This window comes from Penicillium canescens (genome assembly GCF_028828765.1).
Source record: "Penicillium canescens strain IBT 15451 chromosome Unknown utg000004l_segment0_segment0, whole genome shotgun sequence".
NCBI classification, from domain to species: domain Eukaryota; kingdom Fungi; phylum Ascomycota; class Eurotiomycetes; order Eurotiales; family Aspergillaceae; genus Penicillium; species Penicillium canescens.
The window spans coordinates 5,656,267-5,669,006 of record NW_026703966.1 but is presented as its reverse complement, the minus strand read 5'-3'; the positions used below and the strand labels follow the sequence as shown (position 1 = coordinate 5,669,006).

The 12,740-nt window shown below is 48.1% G+C and overlaps 6 protein-coding genes across 6 annotated transcripts; 3 read left to right on the top strand and 3 right to left on the bottom strand.

Moving 5' to 3' along the window:
* Positions 1 to 566: 566 nt before the first annotated feature.
* N7446_007472 (uncharacterized protein) lies at positions 567 to 2,005 on the top strand (the record flags this gene model as incomplete). The annotated part of the gene is made up of 4 exons (XM_058516217.1): positions 567 to 794; positions 845 to 1,363; positions 1,423 to 1,790; positions 1,840 to 2,005. The coding sequence occupies 4 exons, from the start codon at positions 567 to 569 to the stop codon at positions 2,003 to 2,005; spliced, it is 1,281 nt and encodes a 426-aa protein (XP_058373395.1).
* Positions 2,006 to 3,363: 1,358 nt separating this feature from the next.
* Positions 3,364 to 3,636, top strand: N7446_007471 (uncharacterized protein; the record flags this gene model as incomplete). Its single annotated transcript, XM_058516216.1, has 1 exon — positions 3,364 to 3,636. One exon carries the CDS (start codon positions 3,364 to 3,366, stop codon positions 3,634 to 3,636), a length of 273 nt encoding a protein of 90 aa, XP_058373394.1.
* An 82-nt stretch (positions 3,637 to 3,718) lies between these two features.
* On the bottom strand, positions 3,719 to 4,216 carry N7446_007470 (uncharacterized protein; the record flags this gene model as incomplete). Its single annotated transcript, XM_058516215.1, has 2 exons — positions 3,719 to 3,973; positions 4,037 to 4,216. 2 exons carry the CDS (start codon positions 4,214 to 4,216, stop codon positions 3,719 to 3,721), a joined length of 435 nt encoding a protein of 144 aa, XP_058373393.1.
* Positions 4,217 to 4,770: 554 nt separating this feature from the next.
* N7446_007469 (uncharacterized protein) lies at positions 4,771 to 6,240 on the bottom strand (the record flags this gene model as incomplete). The annotated part of the gene is made up of 1 exon (XM_058516214.1): positions 4,771 to 6,240. One exon carries the CDS (start codon positions 6,238 to 6,240, stop codon positions 4,771 to 4,773), a length of 1,470 nt encoding a protein of 489 aa, XP_058373392.1.
* A 908-nt stretch (positions 6,241 to 7,148) lies between these two features.
* Positions 7,149 to 8,492, top strand: N7446_007468 (DUF4419 domain-containing protein; the record flags this gene model as incomplete). The annotated part of the gene is made up of 1 exon (XM_058516213.1): positions 7,149 to 8,492. The coding sequence occupies one exon, from the start codon at positions 7,149 to 7,151 to the stop codon at positions 8,490 to 8,492; it is 1,344 nt and encodes a 447-aa protein (XP_058373391.1).
* Positions 8,493 to 9,583: 1,091 nt separating this feature from the next.
* Positions 9,584 to 12,161, bottom strand: N7446_007467 (uncharacterized protein; the record flags this gene model as incomplete). The annotated part of the gene is made up of 7 exons (XM_058516212.1): positions 9,584 to 9,651; positions 9,718 to 10,551; positions 10,611 to 10,786; positions 10,838 to 10,926; positions 10,974 to 11,043; positions 11,104 to 12,032; positions 12,093 to 12,161. The coding sequence occupies 7 exons, from the start codon at positions 12,159 to 12,161 to the stop codon at positions 9,584 to 9,586; spliced, it is 2,235 nt and encodes a 744-aa protein (XP_058373390.1).
* Between the last annotated feature and the right edge of the window lie 579 nt (positions 12,162 to 12,740).

Genomic DNA, 12,740 nt, shown 5'->3' with positions numbered 1-12,740 from the left:
ATATCCTAAATTAACTAGGCACACAAATATTACAAATACCTAAAAATAAGCTAGACAACATCAAGAAAAAATGCAGGGCTTCATTCACGTCGTTTCTTTTTTTTTTTCTTTTCTTAGCTTTGCATGTACTTGCATAACTTGCCAGCAATTCCACGATATTAGACTAGTATATCCTGTTCCTGAAAATATGAGTATGTTTTGTTGGATGCTAAGACAGACACCAAGGCTCGCCGTGGAGGAGGATATTTCACCGGAGGGTTTTTTTATTTTGCTTGTGGAGCAAAAGTCGCCGCTCAGATGCACCGACACCTTCTGCGAAAGCCGCCGATGTTGTAGATTTCCAGATTTGTCAGACTCGAGCCGGCGCCTTATCGCTATTGACTTGTACTGCAAACCGGTATGCTTCGGTCCGAACGTGCGTTGGTGTGCGTTGAGAAATGATTTTGTTTTGACAGAGTGCATCCCTCATCTTATTGCTTTAAAGTACAGAAATCAAACCTTTCGGTCCTTCGATTTATAACCAAGTTTTTTCAGTTGACTTATTGATTTACTGGCCACAAGTGAATATGTCGTCAGCATTGGAGACTTTGGCGTCAACAGTCTACGCAAAAGCCGTTGAGCTGGCCGAAATCAGCAGACAACATGGGATTAACCCAAGCATTGACGATCCCGTTGCATCCGACCTGTCCAGCGTCACCCCTTTAGCAACGCGAAATGAGCTCATCCAGGCGGCTAAAGACCTCCTTTACCTGGCAATGGGCCCAACGGACCATGTCCTGAGTTTAGCTTGGTCGGTGAGTCAAGTGCCGTCAATACAGAAGAAAAGGAGCTCAGACAGCAATAGGCAACAGATGCTTCCAATTTAGACCTTCTCATGCGGCTTGAGATCCCGCAACTTGTACCGCTCGAGTCCTCCATCACAATCTCTGAGCTATCCGCAGCCACGCGTCTTCCAGAAGATGTACTGGCTCGTGGCATTCGCTATGGCATAGCAAATGGACTATTTCGAGAGGTCGCGCCCAGCCAGATAACACACTCCGCGGCTTCAGCAGCGTTGGCCAGTAATCCCCATTTGCGCAATGTTGTGCATTTCGGCACCGAGTTCCTTCAAAACATTCTGATGAAGATCCCCCCGACAATTATCGCGCAGGTGGATAGCATTACTGACAAAGTTCCTCAAACTGCGTTCAACCTGGCCTATAACACTGAGGAAAACCTTTTCCAGTATTTCGCGCATTCCAAAGACCTTAATAAGAAATATCACGAGTATCTCATGGGACGCGTCAATACCCCTCTGTGGTCGATGGATCGTCTTCGCGCCGCTTGGAATTGGTCCTATCTCGGACAGAACACCATTGTTGATGTACGTTGTTCCCTGACGGTTGACTTATTAAATTGCTGGGTTAACAGTTCACTTGATAGATTGGTGGATCATCCGGCCACACGGTCTTAGCAATTGCACCACTGGCACCCGAAGCGCAATTCATTGTGCAGGATAACAACATTGATGCCTTGGATATGGGAAGAAGGCTTGTCTTACTCTCGTCGGAGCCAGGTGTTAAATCTCGAATCTCTTTTCAGCAACACAATTTCTTCGAAGAACAGCCCGTAAGCGCGGACGGTTATATTTTCCGTCATATCCTCCACGACTGGAATGATGATGACTCGATTGCTATAATCAAAGCACTCCTCCCGGCCTTAAAGCCGAGTGCGAAAGTTTTCATCAGCGAGGGCATCTTACCGGACCCGCCTGCTAAGAGACTGAACACATTGACAGACAAAATGATTTTGTAAGGTGCTTTTCTTGCACTATTGATAATGGGACTAACATCTACCCAGAATTGAGGATCAGTTTATGCTAGCTGCCCATAATGCTCGCGAACGGACTGTCGGTGATTTTGTTCGGCTGTTCGAGGCGGCTAGCTTTAGGTTCCGCCTCGTTGGTGTCACGTCTGGGGCTGACGCAGGAGCTTTTCAGTCACTATTAGAGTTTGAGTATCAATGATTGTCAAATCGTTACATAGCCTCGTGGATGTGCTAGTCATCAAATCCATGTGCGAGACCAGAGAATGCACCATTGAAGAATATCGAATAGTTGACGTTGTGCGGAAGAGGCGGGGCGAGGTGTTGAATTAGCCATAGCTGTGGCTGGCGACGCTGGTTCGGAAACTCGCAAGAGAAATTCAGGGGTTTTTGCCACAATGAAGTACGCTACATGCTTTCCGAAGTGTGCTGCACTATAGGCTAGGTAGATACCATCTTTCTTAGGATAAGGACAACGCCTATTCTCTCGACTACTATATAAAGTATACAAACCGCTTTTTTGCGATATACAACGAATGATAGAGAAAACGGGTATAAGTAATATATGGCAATAAAAGAGATGATTTAAGCCTGTCCCTCCAATGGAGGTACCTCTACAGCTCTTTATAATGGTAAAATACATCAGGAGTGGGAAACCTCTGAATTGCCATCTCAATTGTTCCGACTTCACTCAAGTCAGTGCATTCAATGCATCGTATCTCATTGCATGAGATAAGGATTTATTGCATAGCGAGAGCAAATAATTGAAATGATGAGTTTTGTGCTGGAGACATTCCTAATAATAGGGTAACAAATGACCTTGGGAGGAGAAGAAGAGCTTGAAGTGCTAATTATGTATCTTAGGCGTTCCACCTTCTGTTTGCTGGTTTTGTTTACCCGCTAGTTTCTGGTTCCCCATGTCTCTCTCTCTTTCGATCCCTTTTTCTAGCATATGTCAGGTTCTCTCGATAGTCATTAAAGGGCTCCCACAAATCTCTGTAAAGGCCTGGCACCTCCGGGTATTGCCCCGAAGGTCCGATCGCTGTTTCTGTAGCACCACTTGTCCCTTCCGTTAATTGGAATACATAAGACCTATATAGTTCCTCTTCAATACTAAACCTAGTACATACGACCACAGGGTGTGGAGAACAGGGCTTCCCGTCCGCTCAGCCGTACTTAAGCCACACGCCGGTAAGTTAGTAGTTAGGTGGGTGACCACTAGCGAATCCTTACTGTTGTATGTCTATATTTCTTTTTGTTTGCTAAAGTCATGCAGACCTAGAACGCCATAGTTAATTAAATACCATTCTTTTACACCTGTATATCCTGTACGCACTTGATGCGCTAACGTTGCTCTCCCTTGTTGACTATTCCCCATAGGGTATTTGGCTACGTCTAGAAAGTATGCCTTCTTGCGAGTTTAGCTAAACAGTACTGTAGTAGTGTTGCTATGACTACAGTATTACTAAATCCACTGTGTTCAGAAAGAAAGGAGATCTTCAATTACTGGGAGTTATACAGAGCCGACATTAACTTATCTGCACGTCTTCCGTAGATCCGATGGGTCTCGCTCAATCTGGGGAGAGAAGTGTTCGAGTTCTTCTCCCTCAGGAAATCCAGAGCTCCTGGTGTTTCAATCCAGCAAAAACGTTGGCTTCGCTGTGTGATCCAGACGGCGGCCTCGAGTGGACTCCCGCATTCTGGTTTAGGGCCATTGTGCGACCTGTTCACGACAGCCTCAATGGCATCGACTGGTCTATCTACCAAAGTTCGCCACCAGAAGAAGTTCGTCCGAAGAAATTTCTCGTAGAGGGCGTCGACTTGGGTATCTAGATTTTGCGATTTCGGCAGACAGATCGGGGCTGCTCATGATACAGCGATTGGCCTTAATTGCCGAGCTTCGGGGGATCTTTGCTTAGATTTCGTCCAGTACCTCCTGGGGGACCCTCGGCCCAACAGCTTGTCGGGCTTGGTGTAGATCCTTAAGATCGAGCAGAATCTTGATTTTCAGCAGAGTCAAAGAGAGAAGGAAGGTGATAGTGTCTGTCATATCCATAAACCTAGCCTCTATATCTAGAAAGAAATCAACATCCTCAAGAATATCGGGGTTCTCAGTAGGTGTTGGTGCTATTTGTCCAGGAGAGTGGCATTCGGATTCCTCCCAGAGATACTAGGACTTGATAAATTTATAAATTTCCTCATCCTCATCGAATCTAATCCAGAGAGCTGAAACCAGACCAGCCGTGTAGTAGTTATCGGGATAGTAGAGCATCGTCAACTTTGACAGGGCGACCGATGCTCTGATAGAACTCTTCGTGTAAACATGCTCTATGCACTCGTGCAGATTGAAAACCGCGATGAAGTATTTGTTCCTATCAGCTGCCAATAGGCTGTCCGTCAACAGGCGGGGCATATTAGGGAGCGAGGGATCGTGAGGGTGAGGTCCCAATTGAGCCTCGATGGCTCTTAAAGTCGCTTGGGTCTGTCCAACATATTTACAGATCTCCTTGTGCTTTTTTCGATGTTCAATTTGGTGATATCTACTGCAGTAAGATAACACCCTACAGCCAGTGCAGATTTTGAGGTCCTCTTTTTTTTATCGCAGATGGCACATCCCGAAAGTAAGGCCGTCTTTGGTTGGACGGGTTGGCGCTGAAATTCTGGCTGTTCGACTGCAAGCGGAGGTGGCATCGTGTGTACTGGAAGAATCTCCAGGTGAAATTATCGGCTGACAGCTCAAAAAAATGGAGGCCCGAGGAGGTTAACAAATGGATACACCTCTTAAGGCAGTGAGTTGTCAAAATGCGGATGATGAACAGCTGACCAACGCATAAGTTATATAACGTATTCTGTAAGCGAGTGGTGCACCCCAAAACACCACACTAAATACGACATAATCTACACTGACAATCCTGAACACACATAATTCAGTCACCTGCCCAGGTGGGCAAGACCTCTTGTTGTTCTCTAGTTGGGACGGGACCCGCCATCCAGCTCGAATTCCTCCATCCTATGGAATAGGTTGAAGCCTTCAGACGAGTAGTCCTGTAAATATCCAGGCCAATCCCCTTCCCAAATTTCAGGGTCGGTAGTCCTCATTGATGTATCTTCCTTCGAACCGACCTGAGGCCGAATGCAATCGGGAAAGAAGATATCTCGTTTCGTCCCCATCCCACGCTTTGGTACCTGGAAACTTTCTTCAAAGGGATTTTCTCCAGATCCGTAGAGGAAATCATGAATCTCTTTTCCGAGCCGAATGCCTCGCCCATTTTCGCAGGGATTATAGGCTTCCGCGTAGAAAGTCCCACGAGAGCATGGATGGACATCATCATCTAGGAACTCACTGGTGCATGGGTGACATTCATCCGCAATCATGATAAGAGAAGGCCTCTCGGATCTATCTCGCTCGTGCCATTTGAGCTTTTGCCGTATTTCTTCTAGTAAAGCGTGGAACATGCCGAATCGTTCCAGATTTTCTGACTCGCGCCAGTCGTCGACATCGCCCTGGCCGTAGAATCGCAGCCGGTTGAGTTCAATTGATCGCACTGTTTGTGGTAATTTACCAAGCGTCTCTAGCAAATCTGACGGTGTTATCTCAAGCCGTGTGATGCCGAAATGTGCAAGCTTCGGCCACTGAGCAAAAGGGAGAATATTTCGTAAAGACGTGAATGCATTATATTCCCTATACCCCCAATAACGAGACGCAATGTCGAGCGTAGTCGCTATATTGATATGTGTCAAATCTTTGGCATGGCCAATAGCCCGTCGGAAGTCTCCGGTCGCAAAGCTTTGCAGCCCTGGGTCATCGATGAACAACGTCAAATCAAAGCGGCGAAGTCCCGGCCGCTTGAGCAGCGTCATAAAGTGATCGTATTCTTCACACGGTCGAGTGAACATTTCGTGATGAACACCTGTGTTGAGTTTATTTGCATCGAATCTCAAGTCGGAGACATGATGGTCGTATTGGGAGAGGCTTTTCAAAACAGTCCTAACGCCCCTCCAAAGATCTTTGTAACCTTCGCCTGCGGTGCGATTCTCTGGGTTTAAAAGTGGGTTCGGTATGCTTCTCGCAGTCTCCAGGGTCCATGAGCAAGGTGCCGGGTACTCAGGGGACATTGGCCAAGGAGTGGGCCATCCCCTTGGGATCGGGTAGTTGAATCCATACGGGAACGCACGAATGAAAGGGGTTTCATAAAGCGGACAGAATAACCACCCATGCGCTGCAGGTGTGACGGCAACTTTGGTCACTTGCGGAAAGCGATCCAGGCCATAAACAAACGCATCTTTGTCGGCGCCAGATATGAGCACCTCATCTTGCTGCTTTTTCAATCTCGTATAGTGATTGTAACATTGCTTGATAGGTAGCAGAGCCTTCAACTGACTTTCAAGAGAAGCATGGGCGGGTCTTTCGATGTCCGAGGTCTTCCGAGCCCTCATACTTATTATGTTCTCTCTGCATCTGTAAACAAACCAAAAGGGGGCTTCGTGATGATTACTCCACTCCGTGAGCACTTCCCGATCACAGTCTCCTAGCTCGGACCAGAGAGACCATGGCTCAGAAACAAAACGTGCATCGTCCCAAATGATCTCCTCTATTTGATGGCGAAGAGTAGGGTGGTCTGCAACAGCACGAAACACCTCAATATCCAACGGGTTTGCAGAAAGAAACACTCGTGAAAAGTTCAATGGCACCGTATTGCTCAGATATTTACAAGTCAAGCGTAGAGACTTTACATCGCGATTGGTTAAAAATGACCGGGCCATTAAAAGAACTTCGACTGGAATGTCGACCAGCGAATGTCCGGAAGCCATACCAGGTGAGAGATGATGAGCTTCTAAAATCCAAGTTATGACAAAGGGGTTCTTATTTGGGTAGATGGGAGATGGTAGATGGGCCTCAGGCTCTTGGGACCGCCCCTAATTAGAAAATGTTGAGAGTCGATGATCGATGCCTTAGAATTAAGGCTCCATACCGTGGTGGTTAAGTTTGTCGCTGGGATGTGGGTTGGTGGATCAGAGGAGTAAGGAAGGATGATGTAGGGCTAAGAAAGGCTCGGGCTTCCGGCTTTCTCTGGCGTCTGGAGGCTGAGAACTCATCTTGACCCGGTCCCCTCGAAGAAATATCGTCGAGTCCCACATGTGTGGAGCCGGATACCAGACCCCTGCAGCTAGGGCACCGGCCCTTGTTGATCGGAATGGCGGGGTTAAAAGGATCACACATTGTATCTATTTCTCTTCTTCAACATTCAGTCTGACAATACGATCTCTTGTACTTCCTATTCCTTCTGTCTCTGAATCCTTGCCTAATCAACAGGCATTCTAACTACCCGGTAGATCCTTACAAGATGCCTGTGACTCTAACACCAACTGAGAACCGTCCTCGCGGGTGGCCAGGGCAAAAGATATCAACCGCTGAAAACTTGCTTGAATTTTCTTGCCCCAAGAACCATTGCAAAAGCAAGGCCTTGATCCAACAATCCTTTTCACCCAGGCTATTCGAGACGAATTATATCTCAGCTTCAAGTCATGGTTTTGTCTGGGCAGTGTTCAACGCCTATAGTGACCACCACGAACTTATCATCAGGCCCGATGATGTGTGGCTGTCCATCCTATCGCAATTGAATTTCTATATCAACAGCCACGCAGAAGATCTACGAGACAAATTTGTCTCTCATCAGGGTCAGACAGAGTTAGAAGTGATTTCGGCTGGCACCGCAAAGAGTGCTGATTTTGGCGCCATCTCCCTGCGCATGACAGAGCTGGTTCAGAAAAATGTGCTTGACGAAGAGCTGCGAAGCTGGATTATGCCCACGTTCACTACCACTGTGGACTCAGATCGGGTTGTTGCAGCAACCCTCATGATGGGTGCCTTGCAGAAATACTTTACCTACAAATCTGGATTTCTGTGCGGTATCCCAAAAGTGACACTGCTGGGTAAGCGAGAAGATTGGGAGCTCATGGTGACCAAGCTTGACAAGCTGCTGCAGTTAAGTGACGAGACCAATGTCTTCGCCCAGCTACTGCGCCCAGTACTTAGTTACTTTGTGGCAAGTTTTGATAACCCGGCCGCTCCCGATGTTATAAGTTTCTGGAACAGATGTGCACGCAGAAATACCTGTGTGAGTGGATCAGATGAATTGACTGGCTGGCTTTCGGTATTTTGCTTCTGGAGTGATGAGGGAGAGCAATTGGGCCTGCCTGGTAGACCAATTCGCCCAGTCTCTTTAGAGGAATTCAAATCGCCCGAAACTCGATATAATCTGGACAACGTCTTTTCTTGTCGTGTCGACATAGATAAGATCCCATCGGGCTTTGCGTCAGTTCCTATCAAGATTGATGACAATGGCCATGAATATGATGCTGCTATGCTTGCTGGTATTGTTGGGATTCAGGCTAAATTCACAGGAGCAGATGTCGAAGATGGTGCCTCTGGGAATGCAGCCGCCATTGAGGAAAGCACGATGAGAAACACGGAAATCAGTGATCGTACTGAAAGAAATGTTATTCAGCCACTATCTGGCTGGTGGATCTATGAAACAGAGAGCCAGAAGGAGGCTGAGGCTCGAGAAATTGAAGCACAGAGACTCCGGGATGAACTATTGAGCTGTGCACAGAGCCGTTCAGGGGAACGCCTCCACGAGTTGAAAAGAGAGTTTTATCTGCTTGTGGGTGAACCATTGCTATCTTGATTACAGCGCGGTATCTGTGATGAAGTTAAACAGCTTGAACATTCCGAGGCTCGTTGACCTGTTTAGTTTTAATTAATGAATTGATTGATTGATATAAGTCTAGTGTTTGCTTGAGTAGATCGTGTTATAAAAATGGAATATTCATTCATCTGCAAATCTTATAACTCCATTGCTAATTGATCACTGTGAGCTGGCCCCCGACTCGCAACCATACAGTACCGTTGCTGTACGAAGCATTACACAGGTTCGTACCTCAAGAGTAAGCCTTGTGGGCGTGCCAGGTAGAGCGCCAAGTAAGTCAATACAGGAGGAGCTCCCCTACTTGTAGGATGTCTGGCGTTGATTGCACTGTGAAGATTGTATCCAAAGCCCTGAAACGAAATACCGAAATGAAGGGGTTACTTTAACCCCACGGCTGCCCAACGCCAGCGTTGACGCTGCCAGAAACACTGCGAGAAACACACACCCAACTCTCCCGCCAGCCTCCCTGTGGATTCCTGATCACGTTCCCTCCTTCTCGTGTGGTGGTTGTCTCTGTTTGTCTCTTCGATCTCCTGTTCTTCCTGTTTTACAAGGTTCATCATCGTGTATTGTACCGTTTACCATTTCTCTCCGCTATTGTGATAGTCTGCCTATTCCCTGCACTCTTCTTGCTATCCGCCGTTTATTCCACCTCGTCCAGGTAACCGTCCTTTGCACCAATGCTTTCCTATGCCTCCGTTTGATTTAATCTTATTCTTTTTTCCCTTCCAAGTTTTGTGTCTTCTACATTTGCTGCTCCCTTTTAAGAATTTCCATATTCAAATCTGTCCTCGTATTGCCGTCCGTGGTCTGCAGTGCTCTGCACATATTACCGTCTCCATTGTACTCCGCTAGCTCCATTTATCTGCAATCTCATCTTCACCCCAGGCAATATATCTATACAGACCACAAGATTTAGAGCAAAAGCTCCCTAGGGCCCCGCACTGCTTGGTAGACCTTCAGCACACGACCTACATCACCATACCTTACAGCTACTCGTCCCTCTCCACTACATGGAGGTCGACGACACCGGTATGGCCGACCTTCGAACGCGAACCCCGCACCTTCTCTCACTGATAGTGGCGATTCCGAGTCACAGCAAGGAAAGCGAGCGACCAAAGCTGCCGAATGTCCGATTCTATACTGTGTTAGTACCAGGTCCAACCCACCAACCAACCGGAAAGCAAGAAAAGAACGAACATACCGGTCTGGCTACCACCGCCAGGCGGGGAAATAACACCCAAGGGCGTGACCTTAAAGTCATTCTCCTTCCAAACCCACGACCAAACCTCCTGCGAAAGCTGGTTCTGGTTCTTCTCGATATTATCCCAAAGCACATTATACGCCGTTCTCACGTTTTTATACACTGAATCATCCGTGCAGAACGCCGGGACACGTTGCTTTGAGCGAGATGAAATGGGTACGTTAGATGTAACCTCGCATCGACCCAATTGTCTCTCTAGCCCTTTTGCCATCATAGCCAGAGGCCAGGACCAGATGACAGTGCCGTGATAAGCACCTGTTGTGAAGTTCTGCGCGTAGACGGGGTCTTCGCCGAAGGCTGGGTTGGCGACGACCATTCCGGCGGAGGTCATTAGGCCTGCGGGGAAGGTGCGGCGGACGTTGGTAGCGGAGTTGTTCAGGAATGAGGTGAGTTGGGCGTCGTTTGTGGTGTTGAGGAGGAAATGGCGGAAACAGTCGTCGGTGTTCATGATTTCGACTTTGGTCTGGTTGTTGTTTCCTTCGAGGGCGACTGCGTGATAGACGACGCTTGTATCGATTGAGTTGGATTGGCTTGGCCCGGCGAAGGAGCTGGTGGCGTAGGACTCGACGAGAGATTGGGCCTTTTTTTGTGGGACAATTATCTCGAAGAAGGAGAGTGTTTTGTCTTCCCAGATCTGGGCGTAGGCGTCTGCGACTCGGGCCCAATCTTTTCGCTTATAGTAGATGCCGTGGCGGGTGAGAGTGGCGATGGAGCGTAGAGCTGCAGGGACGAGGGCTGTGTTTACATCGAAGGGGATACGGCCTCCTCCAATGCCTAAAAAAGCCATCAGTATATTTATATGAATTCCGCGGGTGTCAATAATTGATATGTACCGTATTCACTGTCTCTCCATTCTCCGACTACCTGGCCTTCCTTGAGGTGGATGAGGTTCTCTTTCCTCTGGTCCCGGGCAAAAGGAGCAGCGAGGCGCATGATGCGCTCCGCGTTGATATCTGCGAGCTGGCCCCAGGTCAAGTTCCTATTTACCTCGTTGATGCCCGAGGATTGGCTATAAGAGTATTTAATACTTGTGTACGTCATTCAAGACAAGAAAACTTACTTGAAAAAAGCAGCCACTCTATTTTGCCCAACTGCGTTCTCCACAAAGTACCGCTCCATCAAGATAGGAAGGTAATAATCCGAGTCGATCTGCACCCCTTAGTATTGACCATAACTATTTCTTGTGGTAGACCAACCATTTTATAATCGCAAATCATCGCACTGCTGCTAATATTCTGTTGCAAGTTCGTGTACGTCGCGTAGTCCCTATTAATAGTCAGCCATTATACTCAGACCATAACTTAAACAACGCTATGAAAAGCTCACCCGATAGTTTCCTCATGGCAGACACTTCCGTCCGTCCGGTTCACTCTCTCAAGTACCGAGCCAATGACAGCCTCCATTGAGCTGCCATTTCCATAGCTGAGCACAGGTTCCAAAAGCAGCGCCGAGATCATTGAGTCCCGGCCGAAATACGTCAAGAATCGCCAAGCACCCGCAAGGAGCTTCTCAGAATATGACAGGAACGAGAGAGCACTTGTCTGGTCAAGCATTTTGGTCGTAAGATCCGTTGAAGCATTATTTAGTACTGCGCTGGGCTTAAGCTGGGACAATTGGGGGTAGTCCATCTTAGCGGAGAATTGGTAGTCTCCTGGGGTAAAGGTGAGGGTTTTGTTGGAGATAGCAACTTTGCTGTTCGTGCCATTGGGAGCAAAGGTAAGCTTTGTAGAAGTGGCGTTATCCAACCACACCCGATTGAGCGTAGCGCTGCCGTCGCTGTTCGAGGTAAAGGACACGGCATCCTGGATCTCAGGATAAAGGAGACTAGGGCCTTCAGTGAAATCACGGATCGTGCGGATACTCCCCAGGATCGGAATTGTCAGAGTTGCGGAGGAGTTAAAGCGAAGGATGCCTTGGATACCGACACTGGGATACTCGTTTCCCTTGGCAGGTGCATCGTAGACGGGGTTCAAAAGCTGTTCACCGGTGGAATTGACCAGCCCGATAGCGAGCGAGCCATTGACGCCGTTCTGCGGCTCGAAGAATGCACAGACGCCGCTGTTTCCGGCTGGCCATGCTACAATGAGCCTCGGACCAATGATCGATAGATCACTATCTGGGAGTGGACTGGTGATCACGGCCTGCGCGGCGACATTGCAGTCCGAGTAGAAGTAGTTCGAGTAAGGCGGGTCACTAAGCGACAGCAGTGATGCTGGATTGGGACATACGGGAGCAATGGAACGGGCTTTGATGGCCTTGGGGCGTGGTTAGTCTAGTGTGGATGTGGGTTTTTCAACTGCGCAAAGGCTACTTACATGGACGGCGTCACCACCTGCCACGGCGGTAACAGCCGCTAACAGGCTCAGCTTGAGAAGAGAAGACATGGTGTATGTTGAGCTGGACAACCCAGGAGAGGTAGGAGATTATATAGAAATCATACGAGGTGTGGGCATCCATGTAGGGGCAATAAATAGCTTAGGCGCCTTCCTAATGCAGCTAGCTGGACATGACGACTCGCCACTTCCCCGTGGGGATGCCCGACAGAGACGGTTGAAGGTTTTGGTGTTCCCGGCATTTCTCCGTGCCACAGTTTAGAGTTCTTATGACGGGAGAAATCCGCCGCTGCGAGTCCGAGTGATGAGCCTTACGTGACCACACCCACTTCCGCGACCACCCATCCGCGACTAGATTGCGCTGAAATAGTCGCACATGATAATGAGGATGGGGAGACCACACAAATTACATGGCCAGAAACCGTCGACGAAAACGAACCCTCGCCACGGGCTAGCACCCCACCTCCAGAGAGGCGTGCTCGAAGACAACGAAAAACATCATACGCCAATATACTTGCACAATCGAAATACAATCGTTAATTAGCAGAATTACTGATTTTTCTGTTTTCTAGGGTGTTCGGCTATCTGTCATATCATCTACCTTCTCATTGGTCGCCGCTCATTTGCATT